Source organism: Anolis sagrei, chromosome 3 (assembly GCF_037176765.1).
Source record: "Anolis sagrei isolate rAnoSag1 chromosome 3, rAnoSag1.mat, whole genome shotgun sequence".
In the NCBI taxonomy this organism is placed as follows: Eukaryota; Metazoa; Chordata; class Lepidosauria; order Squamata; family Dactyloidae; genus Anolis; species Anolis sagrei.
Genome location: NC_090023.1, coordinates 127,285,672 through 127,303,023, shown reverse-complemented (window position 1 = coordinate 127,303,023; position 17,352 = coordinate 127,285,672). Strand labels below are relative to the sequence as shown.

At 40.4% G+C, this 17,352-nt stretch overlaps 1 protein-coding gene across 1 annotated transcript; it reads left to right on the top strand.

The window, feature by feature from the left end:
* The first annotated feature begins 5,975 nt into the window (after positions 1-5,975).
* LOC132769961 (2-oxoglutarate receptor 1-like) lies at positions 5,976-7,016 on the top strand. The gene has a single exon (XM_060766875.2). It carries the CDS (start codon positions 5,976-5,978, stop codon positions 7,014-7,016), a length of 1,041 nt encoding a protein of 346 aa, XP_060622858.2.
* Positions 7,017-17,352: the final 10,336 nt, after the last annotated feature.

Below are 17,352 nucleotides of genomic sequence, written 5' to 3'. Positions count from 1 at the left end.
GGGGTCAAGGAGAGGTGAGACAATCGAAAAGTAGAACCTTAATTGTGCAAAGATGTCCACTGACAATTGCAGTCTGTCAGGAGAATTTGTATACCGGGCTGACCTGGCACTAGACTACACGACTTTCACAGGAGGAGACCCTTTTGGTTATATCAGATTATAAAGTGATAAAGAACTTTGGCCTTCAGCAGCTCACAGAAAAAAATTGTTATCAGCAAATGGCAGCAGGCTACTAAATCTCTGCTCCTGTGTATATGTATATACATGAGTTTGTGTGCAAGTTTGTATGTGTATATATGTGTACCCACAAGCACTCCATACACACATAGGGGCGATGTCACAAATTCTCTGTGTGTATGTGCCTCATCCTGGGCCAAAATAAAAGGGACTGCAATGGGTGGGAAGGAGAAGAGGAGGAATGTTCCTAGCAATGACAGATGGGAGTTGTTTAGTTTCCTTTGCCTGGCCAGCCCAATAATTGCCTCTCCTCTGCAGATAATTTTTCAAAAGCACGGTAACACTTTGGAAACTAAATTGATGTAACTTTCAGAGTATAGTCCACTACCTGCCAATTCTATTCATTCATCGAGATTCCACGAGAGCCTCAAATCTTCTGCTGTAGTTGTTTTGCCAAAACAGGCAATATCTCATGCCAAAATGTCCCGTGTCAGATTTATCCTGTCCATCTATTTGGGGGAAGTGGGGAGGGATCCTAATGTAAAAAGCACACATTATATATTCAACCTCTCTCTCTCTCTCTCTCTCTCTCTCTATATATATATATATATCCCATTATAGTCAGCATTATATTCAGTCTTCCTCTATCTCTCTCTATATAATTATATTCAATATCTCTCTCTCTATATATATAGATAGAACACATACACATTCATACTAACATTTTAGAGAGACAAACCAATATATATAAGACAACAGAAGAGAAGAGAATAATACAGAAACAGAGAAACATATATAAATCATTATACAAAGAACCAAGATATATTTAGAAAAGAAGTAGGAAGGAATCACATTGAAAAATTGTAAGTCGGACACAACAGAAGTCAGAATTATCCATGGCTGTACCTTCAAAATCAAAGGAATATATTTAAGGCTACCTTAATTGAAAAGAATAGCTAACACAGTTAAAATAACTGAAAGCAATCAATCAGAAAGGATTTCAATGTATTGATGTCATCCCTAGAGTGGGGTATTGAGCGAAACACAAAGATCTGTGATGGGTAAATGAACATGCTTTGCTTACTTCCACTGCTGTGATTTATCCAGTTCTAGTCATTAACTAAATTGATACTGCAGGGCACACATAAGTATCACTGAGAAGATGTGAAAGCACAAGCTGCCAAACCATTCTTGAAATCAGTGGCTCCTCTTTCTAGCTCAATAGGCCTCCAAAACCTTTAGCCCTGCTCTTGGGCAATTATTCTGCACCAATGCTCCTGCAGCAGTTCTGGAAACAAAGTGCCTCTAAGATGTTTAAGAGCCGAGAAAAACCAGGATAGAATTAACGTAATAGAGTACAACCATACATACAATGACTTGGGAATACAGCCCACTGAATACAATGACCTTCTAGGTCAGTGGTTCTCAACCTGTGTGTCCCCAGGTGTTTTGGCCTATAACTCCCAGAAATTCCAACCAGTTTACCAGCTGTTAGGATTTCTGGGAGTTGAAGGCCAAAACATTGGGGGACCCACAGGTTGAGAACCAATGTTCTCGGCAGATTGTACAGTGAACTGCACAGGATTTACTCTTTTGAGTCCTCATAGCACAGGAAGGTCAGAAGATAGTAGTGACAGATCAACATCCACAAGTGTATCTGAGAGCAGCAGGCAAGCTTTTAGAAGTACATGGCAATCCCCGTGGCACACAGATCTCTATCTGGCAGCCCCACATCATTCCTGGCATCTGACTCCTGAGACAGACACTGGTAGGGCCAGCCTTTGATAAAAAATGTTTTCTGCACAGCTTATTTTCCTCTTCAGGAAATCCTCCCTCAGACTGTCAAAGCTTACTCACCTTTCCCCCAAGAGACATGGCCTGGCAGACATTAGATAACCGAACAAGACAGGCTGAGAGCAGTTTCTGCTGCTAAGGGTGGGAAAGCAAAAACTAGAAACAAACATGTAGCGTTCCACCAGTTTGTACAGAAGTCAACACTGAGTAGATCTCCTCCCCTACTAGATTACACTGCATGCTTTATGTCCTTTCAGCAATCCTGGAAACAGATACCAACATAATCTCAGAACTGACTCTTTGCAATCCAGCCATTGCTGACTGTCTTTGAGTCTTTTGTCCTTTTGGCTGGATCATGAAGAGGAGCAGAAAGGATCCACACAACTGACAGGTACACTGAATTTTCTGTTGCTAAAATGATCCACAGAAAGTTAGTATCTAAAACTAAGCAGGATCTTATCCCATTTGACTTTAAAGTATAAAATCAGGATAAAAATCACGTGCAAAACCCGGCCCTAAAGTCAATACGAATTCTGAAGTATAGTAAAACCACAGAATAGAAAGACAATTTCTTTTGGGATGCAAATCAAGACTATATGGCTCATGTAAGAAGCAAGGTAGTAAGAAATTATTAGTTGTTGTAATCTCCATGTAAAGAAATCACAGCGCCTTAGAAGAAGCATTCCATTCTGTATGAATGATGGGGAAAGCTTGAGAAATACTTTTGAACCATTCCAAGAATCCCTCTAGCCTGCCATAGTGATGTTGGATAGAGAATTCTGGGAACTATAGTCTAAAATGTGATTTTCGAAACTCCCGAGAAGAGAGACTTCATCCAATATGTTGTCTGCTATCAGTAGTTATATCAAAAAAATTTTTTTGCAAGCTTGGGCTGATAACTGTTTCTAGATCCTAAGGCCATACTCCAAATAAGGATACATGGGTGATTACAAGAGAGAGAAGGCCCTTCAAGTAGCAGCATCCATGAAATCACCACTTAAGAGATGCCTACAATACTATGTTTTCAGCACAAGTTGAATACCTTTCATTTTCCCAGACATTTAGATACATATTTTCACTATTTTCAGATCTTGGCACTATTTTATTTTGCTGCTGACTTTATGTATTTTAGTAATTAGTTATTTTTAGTACTGTTTTCTCTTGTTTTGCTATTTTATTCCATGGTTTATATTTTACACTTTTATATATAATCCTCCATGATAAGAACTCTGGTTACTTAGCTGTCTAAAAAGTACAACCAAGAATGAAATATAAAAGTAACTAAATATAAGAACAGGAGCCCCTGGTGGGTTAAACCGCTGAGCTGCTGAACTTGCTGACCGAAAGATCAGTGGTTCGAATCCAGGGAGCTGGGTGAGCTCCCATTGTTAGCCCCAGTATCTGCCAATCTAGCCATTTAAAAACATGCAAATGTGAGTAGATCAATAGGTACAGCTCTGACGGGAAGGTAACGACACTCCATGCAGTCATGCTGGTCACATGACCTTGGAGGCATCTACAGATAACACTGGCTCTTTGGCTTAGAAATGGAGATGAACACCACCCCCCAGAGTTGGATACGACTAGACTTAATGTCAAGGGGAAACCTTTACATTTACCTTAAATATTAGAACTGTATATAACACACATCCTGGCTGGAATCAATTATTCCTAAACTGTAGACCTCCTCATGTTTTTAATTTCATCTCCCATTTTGGACAATAGTCAGCAATTCTGGGAGCCGAAATCCAAAACACCAGAAGGACTAGAGTTTGGGAATCACTAGTCTAAATCAATGAAAACCAAATCCATTCTGATCTGGACCACACATCTGAATTGGAATTCAGACATTCAGGACACCAATATTGCCAGTTGCATATATTGAGAATCCACGAATGTATATGTTTTAATTGTATATGAATATGTATGTACACATGTATATATAATTTGGAGACATGTGAAATTCTAAAGGGGAGAATAACCATGCCAAATATCTGACAGATGATTACAATTAGTTTGTTTTTTATTTGGCACCTGTAACATGTGCTATTTCCTCCCCTGGCAATTTTTTCTTTTGTCCTAGCATTGTCTCGCTAGAGCAGGGATTCTCAAACTCTGCTCCTCCAGATGTTTTGGACTTCAGCTCCCACAATTGCTAACAGCTGTTAAGCTGTCCGGGATTTCCGGGAGCTAAAATCCAAAACACCTGGAGGAACACAGTTGGAGAAACACTGCCATAGAGCACCAGACAATGAAGTATATTAATGTTTTACCAAGAAATGGGATAATGATAGATGTTGAAGAAATAACAGCTTAATTAAGGAGAAGGTGCATTCCCCTTTATTCTTTCAGCCCAACAGATGAATTTAATAACAACACAAAAGGAAATAGGAGTGAGGAGAAGTTACTTTTATAGCAGTCTTACTGCTCTGTGTGACAATTCCACCTTTAAGGCATTTGGTGATCTGGGCTGACACTGGAAACTACCCACACATTGCCCCATACTCATATCTTCTAGAGATGAGCATCTATGCTTTGAGAATGGGGAATACACTGATTATTGTGCTCCATAATCACATTTTTTTCCTAAGCCACAGGTCTTTCTCCTTATTTCTGACTGCTGGAAATTTTTTCTGTCCCTCTGGTCCAGAAGTTATCTGGGCAAATTTAATCCAATCCAGAATTTGTACACATTGGTCCAAATCAGGCAAATTCCTTTTGTTACCTGGGATTTAGCCAAAAGTGCTGCATAGCCCTACTAAATACTGCAGGCTCAATGGTAACGCAGATCTATTTGTTGACATGTGCATAAAAGTTTGAATGTTGGGCATCCTAAAAGCTTGACAAAAGTATTAAAAGTCAACACACACACAATTTAAATAACAGAAGTGCATACATTCTTGAATTACATGGGGAAAAACCTTCCTCAGATTTTTTTTAAAATTATGTTATGCATAGGAAGTTCCATGATTGATTATTCAGCTACGATTATTGTGCCATAAAGTGAAAGGAGAGAACATTATACTGAAGAAATCATGTAATGAAAGGCTCAGAATAAGAACTGCAAGTGATCAAAATGATAACTCCTCTTACTAGTAAGCTCTCTCTTTTTTCAACCATACCACAAAATAGCTGAGCAGATTAGGTCTCACCCAGACTTAAAATAAGTCCCATTGTGTTCAACTGATCTGCATTCAAGTCACTGTGTCAAAACCAGAGGTTCCCAACCTTTTTTTGGCCATGTCCTACCTAAGCATCTCTAAAATCCTGATGCCTCCCTCTGACATATAATTCTTATTCTCAAAAAGTGAACTCCTCCTGTTCACATGGAAGAAGCAAAAAAAAAGATGTTAACTTGGTCTAAACAAGAGTCCAAAGAATATGGCATCCGTAAAAAACAAAAATAAAATAACAAATTGATTTGAGTAATCTGCTTTGAATTCAGGGTAACTTTAGTGTACAACTTAATTGCATATATTTGGTGAGAATATGTGAAAAAATGTTAATTTTCTTGCAGCGGATCATTTTTTTCACACAAAAGTTTTGACTTATCTATGAAAGTAATAATGGTGCTCTGGAATTTTTCCCAAAGTTTTTGCTACATTCATACGCAGAACAAAAAGACATTTTAATATAGTTTGTATAGCTTGTAATGTTGAAAGACCACTGAGAGGGGTGAGGTGTTTGGCATGAAAGTGGCCTCACTTTTCTGTGCTCTTGCACTCTCTAGTTAACTCTATGATCTCACCTTCCTCTCTATTAATGGGCTTTTCTCCTCTCCATTGACACCAGCTGACCACCTTGTTCATTTTGATTTTAATTTTTAAAATGTCTATGTAACAATATATATATTTATATACTATATATGAGGTCCATAGAACTATAAGAAATGTAAAAACTCAATGCTGATAACTCACTCAGATTGCCTCACATTGGGAACCAGAGATCTAAACACACGTATGCTAATACTTCCTTCCTTTTTTCTCTTTCTCTAAAGCCTCACAATGCTATCAACAAACACAGAGGTGTCTTCAGCAAATTTGACCAACACACTGCCAAGTTATGATGAAGCCGCTCCTGTGAATTGCACTGATGACATCCATAAATTCATAAAATCCTACCTGCCACCCTTTTATGGTTTGATCTTTTTCATTGGCTTCCTGGGCAACATTATAGCACTATGGGTGTATACTTTCAAGATGAGGCCCTGGAAAAGCAGCACCATCATCATGTTCAACTTGGCCTGCACGGACTTACTATACTTAATTAGCCTTCCTTTCCTGATTCACTACTATGCCAATGGAGAACACTGGGTCTTCGGAGATTTCCTGTGCAAGTTCATCCGCTTCACCTTCCAGTTCAATCTGTACAGCAGCATCCTCTTTCTAACCTGCTTCAGCATCTTCCGATACTTTGCGATTGTCCACCCAATACGTTGCCTCCTTGTTCGAAAAAAGGGATGGGTTACTCTGGCATGTTGTGCATCTTGGTTAATTTCACTGTTGGCCGTGAGTCCTTTCAACTACTTTATTACCTCAAAAAACCATGAGAACCAATCTTTGTGTCTTGAACTCTCTCGTTCTGACGATGTGGATGTTATCAGGTGGTATGTCTGGCTTCTAAGTGGCTTAGCCTTCTTCTTGCCTTTAATAACTGTATCTCTCTGCTACATTGCCATAATCTATACCTTGGCAACAGGGCTCCACACTCAAAACCGTTATAAACGAAAGGCTCGCAATCTTGCCTTTCTACTTCTGGTAGTCTTTTACGTGTGCTTCCTACCATTCCATGTCTTTAGAATAATTCAGATTGAATTAAGGATACACCCAGTGAGGTGTGATGTTGAGACCCATGTTCATGCTATCTATGTTGTTTCCAAACCGATGGCTGCCATGAACACATGCTGCAATTTGTTGATTTATGCCGTAATCAGTGATAATTTCCAACAAGCCATTCAGTGTCTCCTACGATGGAAGTCAAGCAACATAATACAACCAAGAGCAAGTGGTACTGATTTCAAAAAGACTGAAATATTCAAGTTATGACCTGATGCATTTCTCTTTAGGACATCCACTTCTGATTTTCCCCGAATGAAAAAGTTGCCTTTGTCCCAAGAGATTATTGAATGAGTAAAATGTGTCCATTCATGAGATTTTGAAAGAGCATGGAAATCATAGAAGACTTCATTCAGAAATATGAAATGTTCTATTTGGCCCAAGGGCTTCCCAAAGATTTTACTTTTAAATGTGTATAAAAATGTTGTTGCATACTGCTCTTACTCTGTGCCTAACCAAAGGCGATAAAGAATAATAACAGCACATTAAATAATTGACAGCAAACAGAGATACTTCTTGCTGTTTCTACAAAGTTACCTTGGGTACTTTGTCACATCTCCTGGAAAACAAAGAATATCAGTTCCTAAGTTACCTTTAAAATCACTTTTTACAAAGCAGGTGGCCTTCATATGTCAGCCCCTGGGATAGTTTTGTGTTTACATATATTCCCGGACTAGCTTCTATAGTATCTATGGTATCTTAGGGCGGTTCCACACATCCCTTTAACCTGGGAGCAATCGTGTTTTAAAAAGACCCAGGTCTTCTGAAAGACCCGGGTCTTTTCAGCAGACCAATTACTTCAGCACAAAGCAGGGTTTTCCTGCTTTATGCTGAAAGCATTTGTTTTTCCCTGAAGCATCATCTGGACACTCCAGGGGAAAACATGGGAGGGCACACACTATAGATGCTGTCTGGATGCCACTTAGAATTACAAGTACAGGCTAAAGTCAATATTAAAATGGCAGGGGGGGATCAATCCAGTAGTTATTATGGTACATAAGAGTCTGTTGAGAGGTTTAACCAAACATAAATATAGAATGTTATGCTCTAATATTTACAAGAGCTTCCATCTTGGTATAAAGGAAGCTCCCTAGTTCATTCACATACAGCATGTGTGGATGCATTCAGAGGACCAGTTTTCTGCCCCTGAGAACCTGTAAGTTATAGACTTCCTCCATCAAAGACAAAACTCCTGGGGGGAAAACTCAATATTTTAAGTCAGTGATTTTTAACCTTTTCTTTACCATGGACCCTCCTTAAAATATCTTCTGTTATTGCAGATCACCAAGACTTAACTAAAGATTTAAAATCCTAAATTGCATAACAATTTGTTAGCCCTAGCTCCTGCTAACCTAACAGTTTGAAAGCATGCAAATGTGAGTAAATCAATAGGTACCGCTTCGGTGGGAAAAAGCAAAACAAAAAAAAAACCAAAACAAAACAACAACAAAAATGCTTCAAACAGTCATGCCAGCCACATGACCATGAGGTGTCTATGGATGCAGGCTCCTCTGCTTGGAAATGGAGAAAGAGCACTTCCCCTAGAACCAGAGTAGAGCACCACCTCCAGAGCCAGAAATGAAAAGAGAAACTTTGCCTTTATCTCCGTGTTTGTGCCTCATTGTATGTCATTGTAATACTGCATTAAAGGTTTGCCTGTGTCTGCTTATACAGTATAACCTGTAAATAAATAAAATATTACATTATTATTATTATTATTATTATTATTATTATTATTGAAAGGCCAGGATCCCATAGGATGGAGCAATGGCAGTTAAAGTGGTATCAAACTGCCACAGATTCTGCAGTGTGGATACAAGATCATGGTAATACATCACTTTCAGTGTCATCATGGTAATACATCACTTTCAGTGTCAGATGCAATATGCCTTTGAGTACCATTTGCTGGAGAACGTGAGCAAAAGAGTGCTGTTGTATTCAGGTGTGTGTGTTGGTTTTCCATAGGCATCTGCTTAACTGCTTTGGGATACAGGATGCTGGATCAGCCTTTATCTGATTAAGCAGAGTCAGGCCCATAGCCAGGATTTTGTTTCGGGGGGGGGGGGGGGGCTAAAAAATTTTCAGGGGTGGGTTCGGGGGAGGCTGAGTCTGAGTGAAAGAGGGTCTAGCCTAGCAAACCTTTTGTATCATTACCCCAATACCCCCATGCATATGGGATATATTGAGTATGGTGATCAGATCATGATATGAATAAACATAACAATTTAAATAATGCACCAGTAAGGCCTTTTCATGAACCACCATGAGAATTTTGGGGGGGGGGGGGGCTGAAGCCCCTCCACCCCCCCCCCCCCCCCAGCTACATGCCTGAGCAGAGTGCTTATGTTCATTACAAGGAAAACATAACAAAAACTAGAGCTTGGGAGATTACTTTTGAGAAGAATGCCTATGAAGACATACCAAAGGGATCCGTAACTAAGTCATTTTAGCAACATGCTGCTCAGTTTTGACTCCCTGTAAATAGCAATGTGGGAATACTGGGCAGGCGCACCCACAACCTGCTTTGAAATCTACATTCACAGAGGCTCTAAAGGTGACTTGAAAGACAGTTATCTCTTCCAATCTCGTTCTGAAGACCGTGTTTCCACAACAGCCGCTATCTCCAGTACCAAAAACACTCCCCAGGGAATGATATCTCTGCAAGATGGATAACATCAGCATTCTTAGATTTACAAAGAAGAAAAAAAGAAAACTCTGGTTTCAGTTTCTGAAGAGCAAGAAGAAAAGTCTGGAATATTTCAGTTCTGAAGCCCACAAGACACAGGCTGGATCTACACTGTCATATAATCCAGATGGATCTACACTGCCAGGCTGGATCTACACTGCCATATAATCCAAAGGACTGGGTTGTGGTGCAGCTGGTTGTGAGTCAGCTGCATTAAAATCACTACTGACCGAAAGGTCGTGAGTTCAAAGCCAGCTGGGTTGGAGTAAGTTCCCGACCATTTGTCTAGCTTGCAGCTTGAAGGACAGTTGTATCTGTCAAGTAGGAAATGTAGATACCACTTATGCGGGGAAGCTAATTTAACTAATTTCCAACGCCATAAAAATTTCAAGCAGCGTGCAAAAAAATGAGGAAGTACTCCATCGGTGTCACAAGTGGACAGTGAAGCGACAGCTCCCCCAGTGGCCAGAATTTGATCATACCCTCATGAAGCTGGAAAGTTAAATAGCCTCTGTGTGTCTGTCTATATATGTTGTGTGTCTATGGCATTGAATGTTTACCATGTATATGTGCATTGTGATCCACCCTGAGTCCGCTGTGGGGTGAGAAGAGTGGAATATAAAAACTGTAAATAAATAAATAAATATTCAAAGTAGATAATCCACATCATATGATTTGAACTGGATTATATGAGCCTATACGGCCATATAATCCAGTTCAAAGCAGATAATCCAGATGTTCTATAGCAGCGTAGATGGGGCCAGTTAAACAATTATGAATTACATGAAAAACACCAAAAAGCCAATGGAAGGATTCCAGCCAGAGCCTCCGAATTGTGGAGAAATAAGAAAGGTATGTATGCTAGGGTGGCTGCTGGTTTGCACATCAATGGCAATGAATGTGATGCTCAGGATCAACTCCATGGATAGCTCCTTCAAGTTCTGATGGAAACTTTGAGTGGATTCACTGCTCACTGAGCAGCTCCTCTATATATGTCCACTAGATGGAGACTGAGCTCCGTACCCAGTGTGAAATTCAAGGCATTTGTTCAAAGCCATGAAATACTTTCTAATCTTCCACAGCACGATTAGGCAAAGCAATGCTGGGAGGTGCTAGAGGAGAGCATTGTGTGCAGACCCTACATTACACTATTACACCGGTGTATATGCACTCCACTTGCTGCCAACAGAACTTCTGAGGTGCCAGCCACAGATGCAAGCAAAAAGTTGGGAGAGAATGCTGCTGGAACATGGCCATACAGCCAAAAACTCACAGCAAACCAGTGATTCTGCTCATGAAGGTCTTCAACAATACATATTATACCATGGTTCCACTTTAACTGACAGGGCCCTGTCCTAGGGAATGCTGAGATTTGTGGGTGAGGGAGGGACAATTGCAATTTTCAGCCCACAAATTTTCAGAGGATGCAGCCATGGAAGTTAAGAGTGGAACCATAGTGCAATAATTGTGTAGTGTGAACAGGTACTAGGAGTGCTCTTGCCCTTTTCCAGGAAAACTTGAGTACATCTACACTAACCACATATCCCAAAAGGCTGGCAAATCAACTCCATGGTGGCTGAATAGCTAATAGAGCTGCCCATGGCCACCTTAATGCAGCCTTGAACCCACATTAACAAAAATTGTGGGTTCCTCCAAATTCTTCTGAATCTTTGAGTCCATATAAACAGTTGGGCCAGTTCTGAAACACAACCAATTGGAACTGTTGACATGGCTATCCTGTGCTCCCTGGGTTTGGGCAGCCCAGGGACTTGGGATGGCACTCACTACCACCCTGTCTTTTTGTCACAGTAGCCACAGGAACAACATGCCTAATGTCAGTCATTTGTTGCTTGGAGTGACGCTAGCCAGACTGATGTGTTTAGAGATGGGAGGAAGGAAAGGAGAGAGTATATTCCTGTTCTCTCCCCCTCCCTCCCCATGATGCACTTGTGTCCTGGCTGATGTCACTACAGGCAATGAGCCATTGACACTTGCCATGCCTTGATGAAGAAAACAGGGGAACAGTGAAAGTGGCATCAAACCAGGTTTGGGGCTGCTGGATGGTCAGGTACTCCCTCCTGCCTCCATAGCTACTGGAGTGGTGGGAATCTAGTGAAACCATCCTGAAACCAATCCAACATTTGCTGCACCAGATCGGGCATAGAATACATGGTCAATGAAGATCTGCTCCCTGCTACTTTCTCCTCTCTTTCTCATGTTAAAGGTAGAAGGAAATGTACTTGTTTTCTTTTACAAAATGTAAACAAACTCGGTAGTCCTCAGCAGTATGTGCTGAGCAATAGCCCTCCTATGATCTGAATGTATAGGCAACAAGGACAGGTTGCCACAGGAACAGCTCTGATTACTATTGGAAATATCTTTCCGATCATAGTGGCTTCATACACTTGATGACGGGACTTGAAGTCTGCTACTTTTTAAAATAATGTCTTTGAGAAAGAAACAAACACACAAGCAAGCATTTTTGACACATGAAACAAAGCTACACAACTACATACTATTCAGTGCAACTAAAGTACAGCTAGACAACTATCTATGTATATAATAAAAGTCAGTGTTTGTATGCGGAGGGAGGACGGTGTATGTGGCAGCTTTCTGATTGGCTCCCACTTTCACAGGCCACTGTGAAACAGGTACCTGTTCAGTTTGATCCATGGGTGACAGACCTGGATCAAACTTGGCACACATAACCCCCATGACCCCCTTTATGTCCTGGTGAGGTTTGGGGGAGGATGGACAAGAGTTGATGGGATTTGTAGTACTTTCAAACCCATTGGTTCCCACAGATCACTTTGGCCCCCAACGAAGACCGATAAAGACCAAACTTGGCACACAGAGCCCCCATGACCCACTCTACATCCTACTGCAGTTTGGAAGAGGGTAGACCATAGATGATGGGACGTGAAGTACCTCCACTCACTTCCCAAGACCGCTGCAACCCTCATCCAATGACTGATCAAGACCAGATTTGGCACACAGAGCCCCCATCACCCACTCTACATCCTGGTGCTGTTTGGAGGCAGATGAACCATGGACGATGGGACCTGCAGTACCTTCACTAACTTCCTGAGAGCACTGCGAGCCACATAAATGACTGAGAAAGACCAACCTTGGCACACAATGCCGTTCTCAAATTACCCGGGCAGCACCGGGTCCCCAAGCTAGTTTAAAATAAAAATGATAAACTTTCTGCATTCAATTGCTTTTTGAATGACAAAAACTAGTTGTGCATCCAAAAAGTAACCTTGTGTTATTTCTTCATTCTATTTTGAAGAGCTAGATTAAGCATAAACTGCTCTGGTACCAGAATGAAGAGAGAGGGGCCAGAAAGACAGTTCCATCTTGTCTCCTGTGCTATGCTAATAATAAATAATATAATATAATATAATATAATATAATATAATATAATATAAAAATATAATATAATATTGGAGCCCCTGGTGGTGCAGTGGGTTAAACCACTGAGCTGCTAAGCTTGTTTACCGAAAGGTCACAGGTTCAAATCCGGGGAGTGGCATAAGCTTCCGCTGTCAGCCCCAGCTTCTGCCAATGAAGCAGTTCGAAAAGTTGCAAATGTGAGTAGATCAATAGATACTGCTCTGGCGGGAAGGTAACGGTGCTCCATGCAGTCATGCTGGCCACATGACCTTGGAGGTGTCTGTGGACAACAAAAGATTCCCCCAGGCACTAACAAGCCACACCAAAAACACTGCCAGGCCATCAAATGCTAATCAAGGTGGTCAGTTGAAACATTCACACCTAGCTCCAGCAGACAAGAGTCCTTGTCTCACCCTGGTCATTCCACAGATATATAAACCCAATTTTCCTAGTTCCACCAGACCTCACTACCTCTGAGGATGCTTGCCATAGATGCAGGCGAAACGTCAGGAGAGAATGCCTCTAGAACATGGCCATATAGCCCGAAAAAACCTACAACAACCCAAATAAATATACAATAGGGCTGATCCTCTATATCCAGAGATTCTTCATTCATCAATTCCACCATCCATATCTTCAATATATTCCTCCAAAAATTTTTTCCCCAGAAACCAAACCTTGATCTTATTATTTTATACAAGAGACAACATTTTACTATGCCCTTGTATATATTGATATCTGAGCATCTGTGGATTTTGGTGTCTGTTGGGCAAAGGAGGGAGTGTCCTGGAACCAGTCCTCAGCAGATACTGAGGCCCCTTCTACACTGTCATATAAAATCCAGACTATCTGCTTTGAAATGGATTATATGGATCATATAATCCAATTCAAAGCAGATAATGTGGATTATCTGATTTGATAATCTGCATTATATGGCAGTGTAGAAAGGGCCTGAGTGCTTGTTGTATTGATTGCCCACATGCTATATCTCTGTACACCAGAAGATGGTAGCAAAGAATCACCACAGGACGCTAATAAAACATCCCAAAGCATGATTTCCTATGGCAACTTTTTGCCATTGTGAATTGATAAATTATGCTGTCTTTCTCTCCTTTATATTAATGAAACCTACGCTACACCTACACTCTAAAAACTTAGGCAGGGTTGGTTATGATGTACCTGGAAACAACAGCTTGTTATTTCATGCCTCAGTAACCCTTGTGCCTCTGTGCCTCCTCTTCATTCACAAGCAGAAAGAGGAGATCAACACACATCTACTTGCAATTTTCACCAAAACAAATTTCTCAGTTATGTCTGAACATGGAATATAGTGTTTTTAATAAAAAAAATATTTAGTTTAGAAAGTTTAGGGGTATTTTTTAAATACATATAATGGATGGATTCAGAGCAATTGCTGTATTTTTGTGAAGTGTTCATGAATATCCTGTTAGATGGCACAACAAAAGGTTTAATGATCTTTTAGGGGGGTTTGGGGGGGGAGTGTAGGGAGAAGTTGACTGAAGCAGCATTGACATTGCCTCTAGAGCAGTGGTTCCCAACCTGTAGTCCGTGGTCCACCAGTGGTCCACAAGAACAAAAATATGGCCCACGACATCACCTTTACTACATCATTGCCTCAAAACCACATGGCAATGAGAGCGACTGGTCTCATGAAACCCTCTTATAGTGCCGAGGCAATTAGGATGTCGTTAAGAGGAGAAGCTTTATATACCGTTCTGTTTCCTCTAGGTGACTCAGGGTGGTTTCCACAAAAACATAAAACATACAAAGTAGCCATTAAAATATAAACATAACCTATAAACACAATACTATGCATTAACACAGCCAATTCCACATTTTAAAAAGACTTCTAAACCTAAAATGGCCCAGGAGTCCAAAACAAAATTGGTGAAATTGCAACCAGTGGCACCAAGAGAATGTTTTGGGTGTATTAAGGACAATTGAAAAGAGGGAGGAGCATTTGAAAAAAAAAAATGAGATGGGAGAGCACTTTGCCCATGAAGACCTAGATTGACCAGTAATTTCTCTTAGCACAAACCTGCTTCCTCCAGTATTTTATTTCTGTAGTGATTACTTTTACATATTATATACTTTATTATTTCCTGGGTTTATTTGATTATTTTGACTCTTGATTTTCTTTTGTTTTATTTGCTTTCACAGGTAGCTCCTGCTGCTGGGTGGACATGCATGACACCTACCTATATAATGACCAACAAGCTTCCTGTGAAAATCTGTTAACTACTTTACTCCGTTTAGGGGACTCAGTCAGTGTTTCTGGGCATCCAGAAAACAAGAAGCTGCTATTTTGTTAGTACTGTGAAACATATTCCTTTACTGCAGGAAAATGCAAAGCACCAATGGCCTGATTGGCTTGCGAGCAGAATAAATTTGAAAATGTGTGCATATGTTCAGATCGATCTATCTATCTATATCTCAGGAAAATTATGGGAGTAGCTTTTTGTGTATGTGTGTATGTGTGTGTATGTGTGTCAGGAGCAACTTGAAAAACTTGTGTGAGAGAATTGGCCATCTGCAAGGACATTTCCCAGGGGACGCCCAGATGTTTTGATGTTTTACCATCCTTGTGGGAGGCTTCTCTCATCCCTGCATAGGAGGCTGGAGTTGACAGAGGAAGTTTATTTGCGCTCTCCCCAGATTCGAATCTCTGACCTGTCGATCTTCAGTCCTGCCGGCACAAGGGTTTGACCCATTGCGCCACCGGGGGCTCTTATGAGAGTAACTTCCAGCTATATTATCCTTATGTATCCACATTAATGTAAGGAAACAGTATGGTACAAGGGATTAGTAGAACGCTGTGCTGATTTAACAGATTTAGCATAAACTTGTGTGTTGCGGTGCTTCATTTTTTAAAACCAGCAGCTAAAATCTCTCTGGAGGCTCACAACTTCTCTTCTCAAAATACTTCCCCCTATAATTTTATAGAGATATTAGATATGGTTAGATAGCAATGAGAAGAAAAAAATACATTTTTACAGAAATTTGCTATATAGAATGAACCCTGTGACACTCAGTTGGCCACTTCTCTCCAGAATGAGGAGGAGCCATCGGCAAACACACTCTGGGTTCAACCAGTCAACCAATTCCAAACCACCTTATTGTTTATCCCACATTTTACTAGTTTGTTTGCAAGAAGGGGGGGGGGGGTCATGTCAATTGCCTTTCTGAAATTGATATATGCTATATCTACATCATTTGTTGTGAGACCGCTCTGAGTTCCCTTCGGGGGTGAGAAAGGCAGGGTATAAATATAGGAAATAAATAACAAATAAATTCCCTTTATCCACTAAGCTTATAAAACTCTATCAAAAAGAAAAAGAAAAGAAATAAGGTTAGTTTAGTATGACTTGTTTAAAAACCCATGTTGACTTTTTGTGAGTGTGGCATTCCTTTCTATGTACTTACAGATTTTCTACAGATTTGCTTTAGAGTCTTTCCTGGTATCTTTCCTAATCCTGCTCAAGGAAGCTGGCAACTGAACCTGGGACCCTTTCCACAAATGTTCTGTTGCTTTGCCACACCAAGCTGTCCCTTTATTTACTCTTTCTAGTATGAAAAGAAAGTTTCTGTAGATGGACAGTTGAAATCAAGGTTAGAAAGACAGCTCGGAAAACTATGGTGACACTTAGAATTAAAACCTTTGAAATTTTGTGGGGCTACAGGTTTATGAAACATGAGATCAAACCACTTGCACACAACAAAGCTACAAGAATCATAGGGACTCAGATTCAGAACAATGAAAATTAACCAAAAGGTTCTGAAGTGGGGAATTACATACATTTCCAACTGGCTTTTATAGCTGTGATTTCAATGGCAGATGAGCATATGAGAATGAATAAAACCACTCATACTGTCTATGAAAATAAACCTATCCCCTGATCAAGATGCAAATGGCAAGTTAGTAACCATATCTTTTAGATACCATTGGCTAACTGCAATTATATATGCCATTATGGTAGATTACAAGTGACTTACATTATCAGGCAAAGGCAAGCAATTATAATGTTCTATTCACATCTTACTTTGAAGCCATTTCTATTGAAATCAATGCAATCTGCTTCTCAGGAAGAATGGACTAGTCCAGTGGTTCTCAACATGTGGGTCCCCGGGTGTTTTGGCCTACAACTCCCAGAAATCCCAGCCAGTTTACCAGCTGTTAGGATTTCTGGGAGTTGAAGGCCAAAATATCTGGGGACCCACAGGTTGAGAACCACTGGACTAGACCTTAATAGGACAGAGATCTTTCCTCCAGCCTGTGGTATGGAGAAATTATATTTAACTCTTCAACTGCCATTCTCTGCAGTTACATTCCAATTGGCACCACTGGGTGAGTGCCAATCTATACCAGTAAAGGAAAGTTTTAAACTGTCTCTGCTGATCTAGGAAAAAATCCACATTTTTCATTGGAAATCCATGTAGTTTGAG

Coding starts and splice junctions, on each gene's coding strand:
- LOC132769961 (XM_060766875.2), top strand. CDS start 5,976: ATGCTATCAACAAACACAGAGGTGTCTTCAGCAAATTTGACCAACACA.